General features: G+C 38.6%; 1 protein-coding gene across 6 annotated transcripts in view; it reads left to right on the top strand.

Annotated features, from left to right (window-relative positions):
- ZNF407 (zinc finger protein 407) overlaps positions 1 to 23,940 on the top strand; it is a 426,967-nt gene that overhangs the window by 279,356 nt on the left and 123,671 nt on the right. For all 6 annotated transcript variants that reach the window (XM_021073780.2, XM_084976838.1, XM_084976844.1 and 3 more), the window contains one exon: positions 9,811 to 9,989. In XM_021073780.2, coding sequence (XP_020929439.1) covers positions 9,811 to 9,989 — 179 coding nt within the window. The remainder of the gene's footprint in view (positions 1 to 9,810; positions 9,990 to 23,940) is intronic.

Genomic DNA, 23,940 nt, shown 5'->3' with positions numbered 1-23,940 from the left:
GTAACCACTTAAATAAGCCAGTATACAGATCAAAAAGAAGGAAAAGAATCCTATTTGTGAAAGCAGTGATAAACACAAGGAACAGCAAAAGGATGAATATGAAGATGTGAAAAGGACATCAAAATCATAAAATATGAGCAAAGAGTGTAAGAAAATGTAGACCCTTTTTAAAAAAAATGTGTTTGAGTCTATATGACTATCAGTCTAAAGCAAACAGATGTAAGAAGGGGTTAACTTACTTGAAAAACAGGCCAACCACAAACCAAAAACAAACAATAGATTCACAAAAATCAAAAAGAAGCATAAAATAAAAAGAAACCATCAAGCCACAAAAAGAAAGGAACAAGAATCAACTGGAAAACAAAGTTTAAAATGGCAATTAATACATAATATCAATGGTCACCTTAAATGTCCATGAACTGAATGCTCCAATTAAAAGACATAGGATGGCAGACTGGATAAAAAAAGCAGAAGCCTATACCATGCTGCCTACAAGAGACCTATCTTAGGGCAGAGGACACACATAGATTAAAAGTAAGGGGGTGGAAAAAGATATTTCATTCAAATGGAAATGATGAGAACATGGAAGTCATAATACTCATATCAGATAAAACAGACTTTAAAACAAAGGCCATAAAGAAAGATAAAGTAGAACACTAATGATAAAAGGATCAATTCAAGAAGAGGATATTACACTCATCAACATATATGCCCCTAATATAGGAGTATCCCAAAACATAAAACAAATACTAATAGACATAAAAGGAGAAATTGATAGGAATACAGTCGTTTCAAGTGAACATGGAATGTTCTCTAGGATGACCACATACTAAGGCACAAAACTAATCTCAGCTAATTTCAGAGTATAGAAATTCTTTCAGGTGTCTTCTCTGACCACAATGACATGAAACTAGAAATCAACCACAGGAAAAGAAGTGAGAAAAAACTGACTACATGGAGACAAAACAAGATGCTATTAAAAAATCAATAGGTCAACAAGCAAATTAAAAAATACCTTGAGACTAACTGCAATGAAAACATAACCATACAAAATCTAGGGGATGCTGCAAAAGTAGTTCTTAGAGGGAAATTCATAGTGATACAGGCCTTCCTCAAAAATAAGAAAAATCTCAAATAAGCAACCTACCCTACCACGTGAAAGAATTAGAAGTTGAAGAACAAAAGTAAGCAGAAGGAAGGAAATAGTAAAGATCAGAGAGGAAATCAATAAAACAGAGATTAGAAAAACAATAAAAAAAATCAATAAAACCAAGAGCTGGTTCTTTGAAAGGGTAAATAAGATTGACAAACCTCTGGCCAGTCTCATAAAGAAGAAAAGAGAATGCAAATAAACAAGATAAGAAAAGGAAAAAGAAATCTCAATTGATACAGCAGAAATACCAAAAAACAAACAAACAAACAAAAAAATCCGTAAGGGAATATGACAGTTATATGCCAACAAATTTGATAACATAGAAGAAATGGACAACTTTCTAAAAACATACAGCACACCAAAATTGAATCAAGAAGAAATAGATAATTAGAACAGGCCAGTCACTAGAAGTAAAATCGAATATGTAATTTTAAAAACTCCCTACAAACAAAAGTCGAAGGCTAGATGGCTTCACAGGTAAAGTCTACCATACATACAAAAAAGGACTTATTTTTTATTTTTGGCTTTTTAGGGCTGCATTTGTGGCATATGGAAATTCCAAGGCTAGGGGTCAAATCAAAGCTGCAGCTTCCAGCCTATATCACAGCCACAGCAATGCCAGATCCAAGCCACTATGACCTACACCATAACTCATAGCAATGCCAAATCCTTAACCTGCTGAGCAGGTCCTGGGATTGAACCCACATCCTCACAGATACTAGTTGGGTACAGCCACAATGGGAACTCCCAAAGAAGAACTTATACCCAGCCTTTGAAAACTTTTCGAAAGTTTAAAGAAGAAGGAACACCCTAAAGACATTCTATGAAGCCACCATCACTCTAATACCAAAACCAGACAAAGATATTACCAAAAAAGAAAATTATAGGCCAATATCTTTGATGAATATAGATGCAAAAATTCTCAACAAAATTTTAGCCAACTGAATCCAACAACACATAAAGATCAACACCACGACCAAGTGGGATCCATCCCAAGTTCACAAGGATGGTTCAGCATATGCATGCAAACCAGTCAATGTGTAATGCACCACATTAACAAAGGTCAAAAGTCATATGATCATCTCAATAGATGCAGAAAAAGTATTTGACAAAATTCAACATCCATTCATGATGAAGTTCCTTATTCTTGTAGCTTCCAACCAATTTTAAATTTAGCCAGCACAACTATTTGATAATTGAAAATTATCAGGCTCTTTCTTTGTGGGTCCTTAAGTTAGAACATAAGTAGCAGAGGACTGTGTATCTGGAGCCATGTTATGTAAATTGTGGAAGAAGCCCTGAGCTGCTGTATTGGGTACCACCCTCCGCCATCTGCAGTGATCACAGCTTTATTTTCTTGTCCTTTGGAGATTTCCCAGGCTTTATTTGACTTGGTTTTTGCCCAGTGAATTTATAATTAAATACTACTGATTTAAAAAATGTGAAAACTTCTATGGAGTTCCCGTTGTGGTGCAGTGGTTAACAAATCTGATTAGGAACCATGAGGTTGCGGGTTCTATCCCTGGCCTTGCTCAGTGGGTTAGCAATCCAGCATTGCCATGAGCTGTAGTGTAGGTCGCAGACGCAGCTCGGATCCCGTGTGGCTATGGCTCTGGCGTAGGCTGGTGGCTACAGCTCTGATTAGACCCCCTAGCTTGGGAACCTCCATATGCTGCGAGTGAGGCCGTAGAAAAGGCAAAAAGACAAAAAAAAAAGAAAAAAAGAAAAAAAAAAGAAAGTGAAAACTTCTAAATTTAGTTTACATAAATTTATTTGGCTTATTCATTATTCCTTTTGGATTACTGTTTTAAAGATACAGTAGAAGCCTCTTTCAACTAAACTTTTAGATAAATATGCACCATAATACACTTCTTCTAATACATAAACTTAACTACAATAATTATTTTTAAGGATATGAGTTCAAAAATACATTCTGGACAGGCAGAAAAAGAAATTGCATTTCCAAATGTATATGCATACATACACTGTGTAACTGTTTTGAAAACCTATTAATTTCCAAATGAATTGAATTTACTTTTCATCTACAGTAAGAAAATTGCTAATAATAATCCCAATATTTGAACCACATTGCATTTAATAGAAAGACTAGTAGTAGTAATAAAAAAAAAGTGAATTTGAGTACCTGTGGTATTTTCTGAACATTTAATATTATTGCTCTTAATCCTCATGACAGCCTTATGTATTATTCCCATAAAACAACAGAAGTACTACATGGTCAAAAAGTATGGGAGTCAAAGTGTTAAAGCTAATGTATTTCTTTAAGTAGAACTGTCAGAAATTTTTAATGACAATTTACATTTAGAGCATACCAAATTGTTAACAGTATCCCAAGACAATCATTAAGGTCACACAGAAAAGTTTGGAAGTGGTGAGGCAGAAACTTAGCTTCCCTTGGGGAACTGGGAAGTGAATATTTTACCTAGGATCTGTGTGCACCTTAGTGCTTGACATCTGTGCCCTGCTATCTCTCTGCAAGTCAGTTTCTTTATCTGTATGATGATATCACCAGTACCTATTAATAAATAGATAGACATTACCTGATTGTGCCTTAGTGGCATTACTTTATTATTGGCACAGGTCTCTGTTTCCATAGTTAACTCACCACCATGCCACTTGGTGTGGTTTGTCACACCAACCCAAGAGCAGTCTTGTGACTGATAACGTGATGGTTTGGGTGGGAAGTTGTGATCTGGGAGGAAAAAGAGCAACGTAGAAGGATGAACTCTGCCTCTGGTTCATTGTACCAGATGAGCCCGTGCTTGACAGACCAGCAGACCATAATACAAAGTCCAGGATTAGCTTCAAATATATAAAATATTGATGGAGGTAGCATTTCAGGTCAGTGGGAGAAAATAAACTATTAATAAATTTCATTGAGAGACTGGGCTAGTGGTCTGGAGCCACACTTTACACCACACTCTAGGAGAATTGTGAACGGGATCTAATATTTAATGGAACATAATACAATTGTTCCAATACTAGAGCCAAATTTGGGGCAATTCTTTAATGACCTACAAGTAAAAAAGATGAACAAGGTAAAAAATTTCTACTTTTCAAAAGATACCATAAGCGAAGTATAAATGAAACTAAGGATGAAGTATCTGCTACTTGTCATAGACAGAGAGTCAGTCTCCTTTAGCTTTAAGAGAATGACTAACAACCCTGTAGAAGAAAACTGATTAAAAATATGGAAGCACAGTAGAGAGATAGAAAATACATTTGGCATTTCAATATCTGCGAAGATAATTTATTAATTATAAGAGAAATACAAATTAGCATTTTAAAAAATTAAAAGCTGGAACCCCAGTGAGCTACCATTTTTCTCCCACCACATTGGCAAAATTTGAAAGTTTGATAACAAAACACACTACATTGGCATGAATGTGCAGAAACAGGCTCTTCAAACATTGTTGGTGGAAGTGTAAATTGCTACAGCTCCTCTGGAGGGCAATTTGGCAGCATTTATCAAAATTACAAAAGCATATGCCCATTGACATTTGAAGAAATTCCACTTGGCACCATGAGATCCTCTTGGCATCCTGAGAAATGGAGGAAGTATTTCACAAGATTATTCATTGCAACCTTGTTTATACTAGCAAATGATTGGAAGCAACCTAACTGCTCCTCAGCAGAGGATCATTTAAATAGAACATTCTCTGTCCTTACCATGAAGTGCTGTTTGGCTATTAGCAAAGGAGGGAAAGGCTGGCCTCGGGCTGCTCTGCTGTCAGGTACCCACCTGGAAAGATCCCCCACATTCTTTGGTTAGGTGAAAAAAGTAAGGTGCTGACACGTGTTGTGCCAACAGATTTACGTGCAAAAAGGTGGGCGAAAAGAAGATGCAATATGTTTATGGATTGAGAAAATCGTTCTTAATTCTCCCCAAAGATTACAGAGTTAGGGATCCTGTGTCTTTGGTGGAGGGGCGAACTTTACTGTGTCTCTCCATCGTTAGACTTCTTGATGTTTGAAATGTGTGAAGGTATGTTTGTTTAGTGACTTCAGCAAGTGCATTATTATTATTATTTTTTTTTCTTTTTCGAGCCTCACTTGAGGCATATGGAAGTTCCCAGGCTAGGTCGGTTTAGAACTACAGCTGCCAGCCTATGCCACAGCAACAGCAATGTCAGATCTGAGCCATGTCTACAACCTTTATATATACATAAAGCTTCCTCAAGATTTTTAAAGTGTTCTGTTTCAAAATTTCATTTGAAATGTCCTTGGAGTTCCCTAGTGGCACACCAGGTTAAGGATCTGGCATTGTCACTGCAGTGGCTCTGGTTTGATCCCTGGCCCGGGAACTTATGCATGCTATGTGTGTGGCCAGCAAGAAAGAAAGAAGGAAGGGAGGGAGGAAGGAAGGAAAGAAGAAGAAAGAAAAGAAAGATGCTCTTAATTTAGAATGCCTTTCCCATAAACTTAGTGCTTGCACTTGTAGGCCCAGAAGGTCCTGTCTGAACCGCTGCTCCCCTCCCCATAAGGAGCCTGCAGCTCCTGCTGAGGCCTCTAACTTCTCATGGAACAGTGCTCTCGCTTCCCCTGCTAAAATCGCCTATGTCTATCCTTTCCCTTGTACCACACTCTCTTGATCACTATGGCTTTGTAATAAGTTTCGAAATTGTAAAGTGTGAGTCCTCCACCTTAGTTCTTTACAAGATATTTTGAGTCTTCTAAGTCCCAAGCATTTCCATATGACTTGTAGGATCAGCATTTCGATGTCTTTATGAAATCCAGCTGAGGTTTTGATAGATATTGCACTGAATCTGTACATCAATTTAGGGAGTATTGCCATCCTAATATTAAGTTTTCCAATCTATGAACATAGGACAAAAGTAAACTCACTGTCTTAAAAGTCAATGTCAAGCTGAAGGCATTATTCCATCACCCATTCGTAATTATCATATGTCCAATTGGCTTATCTGCTGTTATTTTTTCTGGCAACCTGCATCTGACCCTGTTTGAGGTAATGTCAAACAGAACATCCTACTTCTCCTGCCTGCAGTCCCACTTCAGTTTCCCAAGTTTTGTTTTTTGTTTGGGGGAAGAATGTCATTTGGGGCTGAGTATCATTCAGAATTACTTAGTTGAAAGTATCCAATCTATTTATTGTTCACTTGAACCTTGGAACATTGCCACATAGTCTGTTCTCTGTCTCCTGATAGTCTGAAGTGTACGGACTACAGTTTACCCCTACTCTGCAGGTGTTCTGCTTTAAATGATGTTGATATAATGTTTATAGCTTTTACTTTTTAGGCTTCGATTGGAATAGTTTGATTTTGTAGGTTTGAAAAGTTCCTTTTTGTGTCAACATTTGAAGAATTTTTACGGTGGATGAAATTCGATGCAAAAAAGGATATGATAGCATGCAAATATACTATTATCCATGAAATATATGAACTATATTTTTTTTATTACAGACAGACATTGACTGTCTTTTCTTCTTTTTTTGCATATAGTTCATATTTCTTTCTTTCTTTTTTTTGGCCTCATCTACAGCATGCAGAAGTTCCCTGGCCAGGGATTGAACCCTTGCCACAGCAGTGATCTGAGCCACAGCAGTGACAACTCTGGATCCTTAACCCAGTGAGCCACCAAGAAACCTCCTAATGTTTCTTATATGTGTGTATAAAACACAAATAAAAATAAAGATATAAAACATATGTATGAAATGATCCTTAACCTAAAATACCAAGATACACATCACTTATTTTTTGCTTTAGTCTATATTTTAAATAAAAAGCCTCTCACCTCTTAACCCTCCCTCCCCTCTTTCACTTGCTTCAGTGATAGCCTCCTGTTTGTTAGATTCCACATGCTACTGATGTACTAGGAGACACTGGTTTATTTTTATCCAAGATACTCACTTCTCAAATAGATAACATTCTGTTTTCAAAGTTATTGCTTTCTTCCTTCACCGAAGATTAGGATCCATTGCTTGTACTGTCCCCCATTTAAGTATACATCATACACTGAAATGTGTGTATTTTGGTAATTTCCACTTCCTCACTAGATCAGTGAATGTCTTTGATGACTCTTAATGCCTAGCTTTTTCCATAAGGAAATAATATAGGTGGCACCAAAGAATCAACAGCCCTAATAAACAGTGCTAATTAAGTACAGTAGTAGATTTTGTTTTCACTCCCCAGTGTCAGTAAACAATGGTGATTTTAGGGGGTGTCTGTGATGCCATGGAAAACAAATGGGAGATCTGCAGAATTGGGGGATGACTTGGAACAGTTCACCCCATTGGTTGGAGAATTCAGAAATGACCCTCTTCCTTTTAGTTGTCTCGGAAATGGACATTCTTTTCACTTGCCTTCAAATGTTTTTCTATATTATTTCTGTCACCTTGATGCAGAGCTATTTATTCCAAGAATGGTTATCCACTTAAGAAGCTCTAAAACCCTATTCTTTTCTGAGAACGTGCAAGTATCTTTGATATGTAAGTACTATAAGAAAGATGGGCTGTTGGTGTACCTGAAATACCTTGCCCTTGAACACACAAAACCTACATCTCAACCAGTTTCTGGACCTATAGCCTTTGACATTCATCTCCAGAATGGTCCCTCCAGAGTCTCCACCACAGGGGTCCTGGGACAGACTCAGAATGGCCAGCCCAGTGGCAGGCACATAGAGCACATGAGGTTCTTACCCATTTTTACCCTATTATGGTACTTATTAATTAAAAACAGGGAATTTATATAAAAACAAGTTTGGTGATTCGGTAGTGACAAGACAGAGATAAGTCATGTACACATATGTTCACTGACCAGCTTACACAGATGTAGTCTCAGTTCTAAGAGAAACTTAGCAGAAAACTTGACACAGCCCTTGCCCAAGGCAAACTGCAGAGAATTGAGAAAATTCCAGTTTTCCTCTTCCTCTTCTGTTAACATTTTTTTAAATGTAAATATTAATATGTAAATCAGTAAAATATGTTTGGAGAAAAAGAGAAGTGGGGCATTGCTGTACTGGGCATACTGTTCCAGTGTGTTTCTCTCTGGTCCAGGCAGAGAGATCTGATTTCATCTTCCCACTCATGCAGATCCCTTGGCGGTGTCCTTTGCTGTCAGACCCTGCCTGGGGATGGGAGGGAGGTAGCAGAAGCTTTTCCAGAGGATTGACTTGGGTCCTGTCGTGGCACAGGCCCCACTGTGCCAACCACCCGTTCACACACAAGGTATTTGCAGTCCAGCTCCATCCACACGATAGATGAGAAGAACGGCCATTCCCGGCAGCTGCTGTTCCCTTTGCTGCTGTTGTGAGCTCTGCTTGCTTAGGCGACACTTCTCCACACTTCTCTTGTTGCTCCACACCCCTCTTGTTGAGAATAGCTCACATGGCTGCTGAGTCTTTGAGTTTCTAAAGTTGTTTGTTGCATCTCCATGTGAGTGATAACGAGGTGACTATGAAATTTAGGCTTAGAACCATGTTTGCATCCTCAGTAGCATCTCCCAGGGTGTGTTCCTGGTGCAGTCACGTGTCACACACACAGACGTGATGCCACTTAGGGGTGCTGGGGCCATGCAGAGCCTTCCATAGTTGGAATCAGGGAGATGTGTTTGCTAAATACCTACCACTTCCTAACATTATTTGGACGTGGGAGCTTTACCTCACATGTCATCTTGCAGGATTTTGTTCTTCAGCAGCACCTTCAGGAAAGACTGATAAACATGTTGCTTGATTTTCTTTCGGCATTTAATTTTGCTCTGTAGGAAATCCAGGGCCATTCAGTTTTTTCGCTTCTTACTGGTTAAGTACCACATGCACATGCACGCACACACACATGCACACACACGCAATCTGCTTGAATTTGTTGGGCACTTTTCCTTACTATTCATGCAATGACAATAGCCGTGAGTGTGGGCAGGGTCTGGAGCACAGTCTGATGCAGGGCGCTGATGGGCGGGGGCAGGTAGAGTGGCTAGCTTGCCTCCCATGTAGTGAGTGCCCTGTGCCCAGGAATCTACTCATTTCAGGCCTTGCATTTCTGCATCTGCCAGAAGACAGGAGGAGGAGAGCCTATTTCAGGGTCAGATTAGTGTAAAGTATACCAGCCCTTAGTTGTACTGTCTCAGACCATCCCTTTTAAAAACCTTCACCCGTAGAGCACATTCTCTTGCAATTAGCATCTTGCCCAAATGTGGGGGTGGGAGCTGTTTCCAGCTACTTTTTTATTTCCAGCTATTTTAGAGCCTCACTTGGGAGCAGCTCACTTGACAGAACTTAAAAGCCAAAGCTTCTTTGTTTCCTTAGTGCCATGTGTTCAGTGGAGGTGACAGTGCTTTCCTTTGTACCACTTCTCAGGGTGGAAAGGTGTGTTCTCAGGATTAAGGAAACTCCTTCACTGCCCTCAAGTGGTGCCAGAGTAATCTGATATTAAAATCATAATACTTGGAGGTTTGTATTTCCAGTTCTGCATGGAAATGAATCGCTCAGGCAATAGACCTGGGAATTAGCACCAGGGTTACAAAGGCGACTGGCCTCATGGGCTTAATGTATTAAATGAGCACAACCCTTAGGACAGTACCTGACCTGGAGTGAGGCCCGCGTGGGCGGTAGCTAACGTCATGATTTGTGATCTTGTGTTATTGATTTGACCTTAATTCTGTTGACTTTTCTTCCTTACTTGGTAGGTCGAATTGTGCAGAAAACATCCGCAAACACATTCTACACACGGGAAAACATGAAGGAGTCAAGATGTACAACTGCCCCAAGTGTGACTATGGGACAAATGTCCCTGTGGAATTCCGGAACCACCTGAAAGAACAACATCCTGACATCGAGAACCCTGACCTGGCCTACTTGCATGCTGGTGAGAAACGAAAACTATTACATAAAATACTTGTGCTTCTTAAGAGGCTTTCGTTTCACCTGTCACAATAGTTATCATGCTCTTTGTACATCACCAGCATTTATTTAAATGTCGTAACATATGTGATAGTGTCTGTTTCAAGACTTACAAAACAGTACACTTGGTCTTATCCCACGCAACTGTGAAAACAGGTCTGTTCCGTTCTATTTCATCAAGAGCAAATGTGACAAAATCATCATCCAGGACAACAGAGTTGTTAATAGCAAATATTCAAAATGCAGTTGAACTGAAATAGTAGTAGTTGTTTGAGCTTCTTATTTTGACTAATTGATAAAGATTTTAAATTTCTTTTCAACGCATGTTTGTGATTGATAATGTCATAGCCTATCCCTTGGACCACTGCTTTCCAGTGAGCATCTGGAGAGGAGGAGAATATGACTGAGGAGAGGGCAGGACCTCTCGGGTGGGTAACGTAGTGTCACCACATCCAGGAATCAAGAGGGACTGGCCTAGGGCCTAGGGAATGTTGGTGACGGCCATGACCATTGAGATCATTTTGGCCTTATTGGACGGGACACCAGGTGCCATGGAAGGATCAGAGATACAGCAGCGACTGCAGGATTGAGCAGATCCATTCCTGTAGCTCAACATTTTGTTCAGTGAGCAAGCACGCCTTGAGTTGAGTACTTGTGTGCAGAACAGCCAGATGATGGATTATGAGTGTGGGAGCTCTGTGAGGAAGTATTACCTGAAGGACATTTAGAGGAAGTTGCACAGTGTAGCCCAAACAGTGCTGTAGGTAAATGATGCCAGTTGACACAGGCGATGCCTTTCCGCAGATGCTTTGGGATCAGTTGGAGCTATTTAAACTCTGCGTCTCCTCTCACTGGCTGCATGGGTTCCAGGCAGGCAAACCTCTACACCTCAGATTTCTCACACGTAAATCTATTTAAAACCTTTAAAGGTATTGGCTGTGATGCTTTCCTCGCAGTCCCTTCATGCATGAGCATGAGCAGTGCAAGCCATGGGAAATCCCACCAGAGATGCAAGGCTCCAGTCGCAAAATATGTAAATGATGTCTATGTTAGAGCAAACAGAACTTGATGAGTAATTTGAGTTAGGATAATATTCTTAATACATTTGACACTGTCTGCATGTGAGGTTATCATGTGTTTTCCACTGATGTGTTCTTTCAGATTTCTCTTTGTGCTCGTATGATCAACTCTTTTTAAGTAAGGTGAAACATCTAATTTGGGGAATCTCTATTTTACCAGAGCTGTTTTGAAAAACGAAAACAGGGGTCAGTACTCTTTACATTTTGGTTAGGTTGTTACTGAAAAGGTTTCTAACTAGACAGTCAATCAGATTTAGTTGACAAAAACAAAGTCAAATTCAAATATCTTTGGGCGATCAGTACCTATGGGTTCTTTATTACCATGAACACATGACAATGCAGATAGATGTCAGAAATATTGCCGTGGGGAGTTCCCGTCGTGGCGCAGTGGTTAATGAATTCAACTAAGAACCATGAGGTTGCGGGTTTGATCCCTGGCCTTGCTCAGTGGGTTATGGATCCGGCATTGCTGTGGGCTGTGGTGTAGGTCGAAGACGCAGCTTGGATCCCGCGTTGCTGTGGCTCTAGTGTAGGCCGGCGGCTACAGCTCCGATTCGACCCCTAGCCTGGGAACCTCCATATGCTGCGGGAGTGGCCCTAGAAAAGGCAAAAAAGACAAAAAAAAAAAAAGGAAATATTGCCTTAAAGGTGGTGCTTTAAGAAATGGCCAAGCAAAACCATCCAAATTGATGGTAGGTTGTCAGCTAAGTACCATTTTCAAGGTGGTGTCACTACGCCTGCTTCTCAAGATGCAGAATTGTAATTCCATTGCACCAATTAGACACTAAAAGTGGGCTATTTTCCTAAAATAAGGTACCTCTAACTTTTAAATGAGGTAAACAGCAAAGAGAGGGGGAACACAGCTAATTGCAAACCAAAGAGATACCTCCCTTTCATTGTTCTGCACAGAAAGGATGGACTGCCTTGCTTACGCTATGGCTGAGCTAGTGCGGCTCAGTCTTCCATTTTGAGTTATCATTTGTATAAAAATTTTTATTAGAAAAATTATCCTCGTTTCCTTGTGTATGTTTGTGATGCTCTTGTGCATAGAATCCTAGTTTTCTGTTTATATTTTTATGATTCTGTTAGAAGCTTTCTCTGCATGAATTATAGTAGCTTCCCTTAGTATTTTCACAAGCGAAGTCCACGTGGTGCATACAGGCTGCCACTTAGTTATCCCTCACTGTGCTTGGCAGTGTCACTCCTCACTAATATGTTTGCCTTGATAAACTTAGCACAGTTATGAGAAACCTTTAAAAAGGCAAGGTTTTTAGGCTAACTTTTAACTTTGTAATTCTGAATCATCTGTGATACACTCCTGAGTGTGTGAAAGGCGCCTTCCTGGATGGGAGGCAGGATTTGAAGTAGGCCCTTGCTGCTCTTCCTTCCATGCTGCCTGGAAGAGAAACCAGGCCCCACAGTTGATGATCCCTGAGTCACAGCTCTGTAGAAGGTCAGGAGGTGGCACGAGATCTTCGGAGCGGTTATGGCCCAGTCCTGAAGGAGGCCGCTGGTTGCTTCTTGCTCTCAGCACTGCGACTGGGTTGAGATTTCTGTGATCCCAAGTTCAGTGAAGCATAATGATGCAGTTCTTTTAACCTACCTGCAAAATAAGCATATTCACTTGGGATCCAACTTGGCTCTTTCTTTTATGTATATCCAACATCTCATGGTTTCACAAGAAGGAAAACATTAGATGACAACAGCAGAAGAGATTGTCAGTAACGTAATTTGCCCTGGGCGCACCTGCACTGAGATGCCCTCCTGCTGCCTGGTCGCTCTCATGACCCACGTTTCCATGTGCGTGTCCTTAAGGGTGGATGTTTCCATGTGCATGGCTCCAGCTCTCATTCCCTCATTGAACGTCTTGGGACTCTGTTCTAACTCTGGATCTCAGACTTCCTCTCTGTGAGCTCAGGTGGTGATGCCTGCTGCACAGTTTTCACAGGATCTCAAGGAGAGTGAGGTGTAAACTGTGGGGTGTGTTTATAGGAGGCTCCCGTGAGTGTTGCCCACTTCTTCTTCTCTGTTTGCCTTTCTTGATGGTTCATTGTCTTTTTTCCCACTGTTTGTTGAGGGCTAGAAGAATGATTTTATTATTTTCTATTTCACACAAAAGAGAGTTAAAGGCTGTGTGTGAGCTTTAATTTTGGTTGTAGCTTTTTTTTTTTTTTTTTTTTTTTTACAGGTGGTTATTTCTTTAAACAAAAGTGGATTATTTAGAATGTAATATTCAATTTCCAGGCATTTGGGGGATTTTCTAGTTATCTTTTTTGTTAACTGTTGAAATAGAAATTGATTTGTAGCTTAACACCTACTGTGCTTACAGACGATAGTCCGAATTATTTTAATCCTTTGAAATTTGTTTACACTTTCTTTGGGCCTAGCACATGGTGAGTTTTGGTAAATGTTTGAGACATACTAGAAACAATGGTATTATTTGGAACTATATTCTGTGTTCCCTATATGTCACTTACTCCGTTTGTTTACTGTGTTGTTCACAGTGTTTGCATTCTTACTATTTTTTTAAGCTAGCTCTGTCAGCTGTGTTAATAGAAGTATATTAAAGTTGCCACTATGATTGTGGATTTGTCTGTTTTTCTTTTCAATTCTGTGAATTTTGGCTTTACATATTTTAAAGACAAATCACTGGGTGCTTGGAACTTTAGGAGCATTTTATACACATGTACATACCTATGACGAAGAAAAAAATACATATTCCTTTAAAATTATGAATGTTTCTTCTTATCTGCAGTAATAATTCTTACTATCATTCTGTGTTTCATATTGTATAGCTATGCCAGCTTGCTTACAAACCGCATGTAGCTGCACTTTCTTTTGCTGCTGCTGCTGTGACAACTTTAATCTTTTACTTAGTCTTTTTATTGTTTATACTTAATATAATTATTGATCTATTCATCATAATCAAAAAACTGCAAGTATTCAAATGCCCATCAAGGAGAATGTATAAAGGTTGTATATTTATATAATGGAATACTTCATAGCAATGAGAATGAATGAACTTCAGCTAAAGCAACAATAAAATAAATCTCATAATCATATCATTGGATGAACTGAACCAAACAAAAAGGAGAATATTCTGTATGATTCCATTTTTTATTATGAAAACAGCCAAAGCTGCTCTACAGTGTAGACACCAAGGTCTGTTTCCCCTTGGGGGCAGCAGTCACTGGGGTAAGGAGTAGTGGTGCTAGTTTTGCTTCTTGCTCCTAATGTTGGGACCTGGTTGTGTTTAGTTGGAGAATATTCCTCAAGCTCTTCTATGAGTTGTGCACTTTCCAGTATATACTTCACACAAACAGGAAAGCAGAATTCCCTTCCCCTAAATTTCTAAAGAAGTTTATTTAGGTCCACTCTAGATCTGTTATGGTGAGATTTTTCTAATCACATTGATCCCCAGAAAATCAACATCAAATTACAAGTTACCAGATTTTTTTCTTTCATTGTGCATTATAATTTTTTCTATTAGTGAAATCTGTGTCATCTCAAAAGCAGTCTTTATTTGAGCTTTGTAGTTTTGTTTTTTTTATTTTTTGTTTCTTTGTCTTTTTGCCATTTCTTGGGTCGTTCCCGTGGCATATGGAGGTTCCCAGGCTAGGGGTTGAATCGGAGCTGTAGCCACCGGCCTACGCCAGAGCCACAGCAACATGGGATCCGAGCCGCACCTGCAACCTACACCACAGCTCACTGCAATGCCAGATCCCTAAGCCACTGAGCAAGGCCAGAGATCAAACCCACAACCTCATGGTTCCCAGTCAGATTTGTTAACCACTGAACCACGACAGGAACTCCTGAGCTTTGTAGTTTTAGCAGTTGCATTTCTCCCATCTTTATTATCCATGAATAATCTTGTGTTCTATTACTACACCTTGAGCAAGAATTAAACACACTTTATGTTTGCGATAGAGATGACCTTCTATAGGACTTGGGTGGTTATAGCTCAGAATATTTCTAAAATACCCTTAAAGAAGGAAGGATGGAGATGGTGCAGGCCAAGGAGAGGGCAGGGGGGCATGCCAAGGCTCTGCTGATTGTCTCTCTGAAGAAAGAAATGTTTTTCCTCATGAATCCAAGAGACAGCTCCATGTTATGTCTCCACAGCTCAAAGAGCTCGTCTGCTGTTGAAGCAGTACTCACTAGGCATGGACAGAGGTGCCCTGCAGCACCAGGCGTGGCTCACTATGTGTGGACAGAGGTCCCCAAAAACACTGGGTGTGGCTCATTACATGTGGACAGAGTGCCCTGGAGCACCAAGCATGGAGAGGGTGTCCCCCTTCGAGAATCTGGCTGAGTTGTTTCATATTCTCCTCAAAGAAGCTAGGACTTTAAATGTACAAAATGTTTGCGCCTCTTGTAAAGATAACAATCAAATGGTGTTCTCTTTTTAGGGGAAATTAAGTATTAAATGATGACATGGTCTTTCCCATAATATCTTTTATTTTTCTGTCATTTTTAATCATATTTATATCGCTATAATTTTCATCAGTTCTTATGTATAAAGGCTTAATCATTTACAATATATGTTAGATTATTGCCTGTGTCAAATGATAGAACATGAATCTATCATGCCCTCCTGACAAATTAGAATTTTATATTCTATAAGATAATCAGTTTTTAATTCTTTATAACATGTATTATTTAACTGCTTTCCATAGCATTTTCCTCTTACCCAGTTATGAGAATAAGAATGTGGAAGTTTGACTCTTATCAAAATTTCAAATCCTTTTCCTTCTAATGGTAACCAATTCAGTACCATTTAAACTATATTTAACTGATTCCTTAATTCTATCCCAGTGCATCACTTTATACTTTGGCAGATTAAATTTCATATTCCACCTCTGAGCCCATTTGCTTAATCTATCGTGGTTAAGATAAAACAGCTGTAGTCTTTTGTATCTTAACCATTCTTTCTCATTTAGTGGTACATTCAAATTTGCTAATATAAAAGATTTTCTTCATCATTAATTAAAAACATTGGTGCCCTGATGTATAGAGCCTTGTAGAATTTAGTCTTCCCAAATTCTTTGGCCCTCTATTTTTAACTCCAGTACTTTCATCCCCTTTGTTACTTGGGCGCTCTGACACATGTCATGACATTTTGTACAATAATTCATTTTATGAAAAGGTCCAAAAATCTCAGAAAATCCTGACAGTTTCTCATTGGTTCTCCCTTACATAAACCAATTATTACTTCAACCTAAAAAGGAACGAAATTTTTTCTGACATGATTGCCTTTGGTAAATCCATGCTGACTCACTCCTATTAAATTGTACTTCTCCAAATGTATCATTAAGCTCATCCATAAGTATCATCTCAAATTTATTTCCTAATATAGATGTTAGACTTACAGCTCTATAATTTTCAGCCTCTCTCTTTCTTTTTAACCTTCAGACTGCATTCCTTGTTTTCCAGTCTCCTGATACTTCACCACTTAACAAAAGACTTCCTAAAATAATTAACAGTTCAACACTTTGATTCTTTAACCTCCGACATCATCCATGGGTGAATTTACTATTTTTCTTAGCTGCTGCTAAAGTCTTTGTTTCTTTCAGACTCCTGTGTATGTACCCTGGTGCCCTGTGTAAGCCAGGTCCTTAGGTCTGACATGGCCAGCGGATTCAGGATTTCACTAGCTGGCCTTGCTTGTCGCTTCCACTCCTGTCAGATTTCCTAAGTTTAGAACTACCTTGCATGCTTTGTAGTCAGTGGGTCAAAGCAGTATTTTTCTATCAATCTGCATTGTTTCAGTAATATAATTACTATCCAGGATCATCTCATTTGTGTGTGTTTATCAGTAAATGTACTGCTTACTGATAAGTCAAGCTGACTCCCTGAACTCGCCACTATTTCTTTTATTGAATAATATACCAAACTAGGTTTTTTCAAAGCTTTCTCACTATACATTCTTCAATATTTAATCTGCTTAAGAGTAAATATGTTCTCTCAAGCATTTTATCAGTATGTCTAAAAACTTCCTTTATCTGCTTAACACTGAGGAACAGAGTTAAGGAAATATTTGCCACTGTATGTCTATCTGGTCCACTTTCTGCCACTTCCTTCCCACAGTCCCCCAAAATGTAATATGTATGCTTTCCTGTTTTAGATGGTTGGTATGTAGAACTGAAGAACTGTATTATTTTACACAGTCACGTTTTGCTTTTTCAATTTCAGAGAAAGAAAGAGGAAGGGGAGTAACAGTGTCTGTGCCAAACTTTTCATTAGGCCATTAAATCTTCAAAGCAAGATTCTTTGGTGGGTGTAATTTCCAATTTAATGATGTGACTTTAAAAAGATGGATCTTCAAGAGGTTAACTTGCCAATTGAAATCCATGTCTGGTTGTCGTCAAGAGTGTTCCAGTTATATAATCCTGCATATACGGGGGCTTTAAAAAAGTCAGTTTCTATAGGTTAATGAAATTCTTATCATGGAAGCCTTAATATTTTGGAGTTTTCAGACATCAGATAATCTGAAAACATGTAATAGGAATCAGTATGGTATAAAAAAAAAACACCCATCAGGGTAAATGTTTTTACAGTTGTATGTCCCCTGCCTGGTACAGAGCTTGGTAGATGGATGGGTGGGTAGATGGATGGATGGAGTCAGATGAACAAGGGTTTGGCTTTATTGTGATTGAGATGTGTGGCTATAAGCAGGTCGTTCTGCCTTCTATGTCTTTATTCTCATCTGCAAGATGAATAATGATATTTATCCTTTCTTCTGCATATGAAGTTCAAATTAAATAACATGTATGAAAGAGCTTTGAAAATTATCATTGATATTGAGATTTTCTTTAAAAGTAAATGTAGTGGGTTTTGTTATTGCTATTTCGGTAGTAAGAAAGTAGAGGGAAAGAACTGGAATGATTTTGTGCATTTATTTCAAGTTGAATTTAAGAGTAATGAATCTCATAACTGTGTGTGTGTGTGTTATGTGTGTAATACATATAATATTAGCATGGCCTTCTGAGCATATATCCAAAGTTAGCTCTAGAAAAGGTCTATATAAAACCTTTTTCCAAGGGGAAATTTATTACTTGAATTATTTCTATCTTTGTATGTGGTCCACTCTTTATTTTTAAAACTATTTTTTTAAAAAGAATGTGATCTTGAAATAATGTCCTTTCTAGTGTATATTTTAATGTTCTGTGAAGTCCTTAAAGGCATTCACAACACTTAAAGTCAAAGTACAAATTAAAGTACAGCTTTTGCTAGCAATACCTAATAGACTTGGTGAAAATATCTGAGATTCACGTAGATCCATTCCTTTAACCATCTTTGATGGATCACAAGCATTTAGAGCACTCTACTCAGTCTCATCCCCTCACTTTAAGGAGAAGTTTTAAAGTAATGTTTCATTTTTTTTTTCCTAGAAAAAAAGCTCTATTCTCTTGTTTCTTAGGAGGCCTTGCTTAGTGCAATTAGCCTGTTTAATTCAGAGCCACATTGAAACTCTCTCTTAGGCTTCTTTCCTTGCTGCCCCAAGGTTATACAGGTACATGGCAGTATGGTTTCCTCATCAGCAGGCAAAATTGCGATCTTATCTGGACTAACATTTTTAGCATTCATGAATTGAATTCTGTAAAATAGTCTTAAAAAAAAAAAAGGAGACAAAATTGTGATCTTATCCCCCCTGACAACTTCATTTATCAAAATTTTAAGGGGAAAAAATTGATTGTGGAAAGTTAGAGTGGGGGCAGTATGATTTTATCAGGTAATTGATGTGGCTTTTATTTTTATAGAGATCTTTTATCCACTGTTTAGTTCAATATAATTTATATATTTTAAAAATTTATATACCCTCACAGGCATATCTTGATCCCAACTAAACTGCAATTTTATGTGAGGGGAACAAGGTAAGTGTTGACAGGTCCTACTGCTGATGCTACATAACAGGCTACTGTTTCCAGCGAAGCCATTTAGTGAAGGATATCATTACAAGTTTTTCAAATTAGGAGGAAAATTCAGGTATATTGTTTAATTAGCTTTGAAATTTAGTTCAGAAACTAAATGTGTACAAATGCACATTATTATTCATTTGCAGTTTCATTAACGGCTATTTTTAGAGAGCAAAATTACCATTTAGCAAGTTTTCCTTGTTTTAGGTTTTTATTTTGAAATAATTTTAAACTTACTGAAAAGTTGCAAAAATAGCACAGAGTTCCCGTATAGCCTTTACCCACCCTCCCCAAATGTTATCATTATATATAACCATAGTGAAATTACCCAAACCAAAAACATTAGCATTAGTACAATAGTGTTTTCTAAACTTTATTCTTTATTCAGATTTCACCAGTTTTTCCCTTCTGCCGTTTTTCTTTTCCAGAATTCAACTCAGGAACCGACATGTTCTTCTTTTGTTGTGTCTCCTTAATCTCTAGTCCCTGACAGTTTTTCTGTCTCTCATTGTCTTGTGTGACCTTGACGCTTGTAAAGAATATGGATCGGTTATTTTATAGACGCCCCTTATTTTGCATTAATCTGACATTTACTCATATTTGGTTGAGGTTTTTTAAGAATTCCCTAGACTAGAAGTGGAGCATATCAGGGGTGCATTATGGCAGATGATGGAATCTGAATCATTTGGGTAAGATGGTGTCTCCATATTTCTTTACCACAGACTTCCTGTTTCCCCCTTTTTAATTAATACACGTCTCAGGGAAGATACTTTCGGATTATGAAAATAGCCTGTTTCTTCTCCAGCATTTACCCACTAACTTTGACATTCATTAGTGGATCTTGACTGCAACAAGATCTGTGGAGTTCTAATGGTCATTTTCTCTTTTCCTCATTCCTTCTACATTTAATTGGAATTCTTCTTTAAGGAATATCTGTCCCTTCTCTCCCAATTATTTTTTATTCTATTAATTTTTACCATTATGGACTTATTTTACTCTGTGGCATATAATCCTGTATCGTTATTATTTATTTTCTTGCTCAAACTGCTTCAGCTTTGACCATTGCAAGGACTTTTAGGTGGACTCCAGTGTCCTTTGATGTGTCCCCATCCTTTTATGAACATCTCTTCACTTTCTGGCACCAAAATGTGCTCCAGAGCTATCTGGTGCTTTCCCTACCCTGGTGGTAAAATCAACCCCTCTTTCAGGAGCCTTTGCTCCTTTTATTAGAGAAAGGTATTTAGAAACCAAGATATGAACCCTGTGTGTTCTCATTGCTTCTCTGCACCATTTGCTTATAGGCCTTCTTAGGAGCCAGAACTAGGAAGCAGATGTGTGCATACTAAGCCCTGCATTCCCATAACTATACATTCTTTTATCTCTTTAAAACATAAATTATATTAGCTTTAAAGCCCTTGGAAATAAACGAAGAACAATCTTTGTGATCTTCAATTAAGCAATGGTTTATTTGCTATGATACTAAAAACGTGGGATATAAAAGAAAAAAAAATGGATGAATTGGACTTCATCAAAAAATTTTTAACAATTTGTGCCTTGCAGTATTGCAAAGCAACAGTCATCAAGACAGTGTGGTACTGGTACCAAAACAGACATACAGACCAATGGAACAGAATAGAGAACCCAGAAATAAACCCAGATGCCTATGGTCAATTAATCTTTGACAGAGTAGATGAGAATGTAAAATGGGAAAAAGGAGTTCCTATCGTGGCGCAGTGGTTAACAAATCCGACTAGGAACCATGAAGTTGCGGGTTTGATCCCTGGCCTTGCTCAGGGATCAAACCCTGAGCACAGCGTTGCCGTGAGCTGTGGTGTAGGTTGCAGACGTGGCTGGGATCCTGCATTGCTGTGGCTCTGGTGTAGGCCGGCGGCAACAGCTCCAATTAGACCCCTAGCCTGGGAACCTCCATATGCCGTGGGAGTGACCCAAGAAAAAGGCAAAGACCAAAAAAAAAAAAAAGGGAAAAAGACAGTCTTTCCTTTTCAGGAAGTGTTGCTGGGAAACCTGGACAGTTGCATACAAATCAATGAAACTAGAACACACCCTCACACCATGCACAAAAATAAACTCAAAATGGCTTAAAGACTTAAATATAAGGCAGGACACCATCAAACTCCTGGAAGAGAACACAGGCAAAACATTCTCTGACATCAACCTTCCAAATGTTTTCTCAGGTCAGTCTCCCAAAGCAACAGAAATAAAAGCAAAAACAAACCAGTGGGACCTAATCAAACTGACAAGCTTTTGCACAGCAAAGGAAACCAAAAAGAAACCAAAAAGACAACTTACAGAATGGGAAAAAATAGTTTCAAATGATGCAACTGACAAGGGCTTAATCTCTAAAATATACAAACAACTTATACAACTCGACAGCAAAAAAGCCAGCAACCCAATGGAAAAATGGGCACAAGGCCTGAATAGACATTTCTCCGAGGAAGATATACAGATGGCCAACAAGCACTTGAAACAATGCTCAACATCACTGATTATTAGAGAAATGCAAATCAAAAGTACTATGAGATACCACCACGTCACACCAGAATGGCCATCATTAATAGGTCCACAAATAACAAATGCTGGAGGGGGTGTGGAGAAAAAGGAATCTTCCTTCACTGTTGGTGGGAATGTAAGCTGGTACAATCACTATGGAGAACATATGGGGGTACCTTAGAAAACTGTATACAAAACTGCTATATGACCCAGCAGTCCCACTCTTGGGCATATATCCAGACAAAACCTTCCCTGAAAAAGACACATGTATCTGCATGTTCATTGCAGCACTATTCACAATAGCCAAAACTTAGAATCAACCCAAATGTCCATCGACAGATGAGTGGATTAAGGAAGATATGTTTTATATATACTCAATGGAATACTACCCAGCCATCAAAAAGAACAAAATAATGCCATTTGCAGCAACATGGATGGAACTAGAGACTCTCATACTGAGTGAAGTAAGTCAGAAAGAGAAAGACAAATACATATAATATCATTTACATCTGGAATCTAATATACAGCACAAAGGAACCTTTCCACAGAAAAGAAAATCATGGACTTGGAGAATAGGCTTGTGGTTGCTAAGGGGGAGGGGGAGCGAGTGGGATGGATGGGGTGCTTGGGGTTATTAGATGCAGACAATTGTCTTCGGAATGAATTAGCAATGAGATCCTGCTGTGTAGCACTGGGAACTATGTCTAGTCACTTACAATGGAGCATGATAATGTAAGAAAAAAGAATGTATACATGTGTGTGTCACCATGCTGAACAGTAGAAAATTGACATAATTAAACCAGCTATAATGGAAAAAAATAAAAATCATTATATAAACTTCAAACAAACAAAAATTGTGTCTCAGAGTACACCATCAGGAAGATGAGAGGAAAACCTATAAAATGTGGGGAAACTGCAGATCTATCTGGTAAGAAACTTGTATCCAGAATATATAAAGAACCCTTATATTTAAATAATATCAAGGCAACTAATCTGACTTAAAAATGGGCAAAGAATCAGAATAGCCATCTCTCCAAAGAAAATATATAAATGGCCAGTAAACAGATGAAAAGATACTCAACATCATTACTTGTTGGGCAAATCTAAACCACGATGAAATGCCACATTTATTCTTCTTGGCAGTTATGAATAGAAGTGCTATAAACATTCACATACAGATTTCTGTGGGAATGTAAGGTTTCATTTCTCTTGGGTAGATAAATACCTGGAAATGAGATGCCTGGAGGATATTGTATGTATATATTTAACTTTTGAAGAAAACTGTCAAACGGTTTTTCAAAGTTTGCATGTTTTATGTTCCCACCAGTGCTGTATGAGTTAGTCACTCCACATCTTCACTAGCACTTTTTTTTTTTTTTTTTTTTTTTGTCTTTTTGCTATTTCTTTGGGCCGCTCCCGTGGCATATGGAGGTTCCCAGGCTAGGGGTCGAATCGGAGCTGTAGCCACTGGCCTACGCCAGAGCCACAGCAATGCGGGATCCGAGCCGCGTCTGCAACCTAGACCACAGCTCACGGCAACGCCGGATCGTTAACCCACTGAGCAAGGGCAGGGACGGAACCCGCAACCTCATGGTTCCTAGTCAGATTCGTTAACCACTGCGCCACGACGGGAACTCCCACTAGCACTTTTTATTATGCTTTGTTTAAGTCACTCTAATAGGAGTTGAGTAGTATTTTGTGGCTTTAATTTGTGTTTGGCTGATCACAAATGATGTTGATTATTTGCCGCCTTTATGTTTTTTTTTTTTTTGGATGAAGTATCTTTTGAAATATTTTGCCCCTGGAGTTCCTGTCATTGCTCAGCAGCAACGAACCCGACTATATCCATGATGATGCGGGTTCCATCTCTCGCCTTGCTTAGTGGATTAAGGACCCAGCATTGTGGTGTAGATCATAGTCACGGCTTGGATCCCACATTGCTGTGTCTGTGGCATAGGCCAGCACATGCAGCTCTGATTCAACCCTCGCCTGGGAACTTCCATATGCTGCAGGGTGCAGCCCTAAGAACGCACACACACAGAAAGAAATATTTTGCCCCCTTTTTCCTTGTGTTATTGAGATTTGAGAGTTTTAACATATATTTGATATAAGACCTTGTCAGGTATATGTCAAATACTTTGAGGTGGTGACAACTTTTTTTTTCTCTCATCAGTGTTTTTCACAGAACAAAATCTGTTATTATTCATAAAGTCTAGTTTATTAATGTTTTTCTTTATGGTTTGTACTTTTATTATGGTATTTCAAAACTATTTGCCTAACTCAAGTTACCAAGATTAACTCCTGTATTTCTTGTAGAAGCTTTACGCTTTTACATTTTAATTTATACCTGTAATCTATTTTGACTCAAATTTTATATAATATCAGGTATAGGTTACGGGGTTTACTTGTC

This window comes from Sus scrofa, chromosome 1, assembly GCF_054392235.1.
Source record: "Sus scrofa isolate SSC_HxYL_T2T_F1_AM1 chromosome 1, Sscrofa_HxYL_maternal_Yorkshire_Landrace_v2.0, whole genome shotgun sequence".
In the NCBI taxonomy this organism is placed as follows: Eukaryota; Metazoa; Chordata; class Mammalia; order Artiodactyla; family Suidae; genus Sus; species Sus scrofa.
The sequence above is the reverse complement of the archived record's forward strand: the minus strand, read 5'-3'. Positions and strand labels throughout refer to the sequence as shown.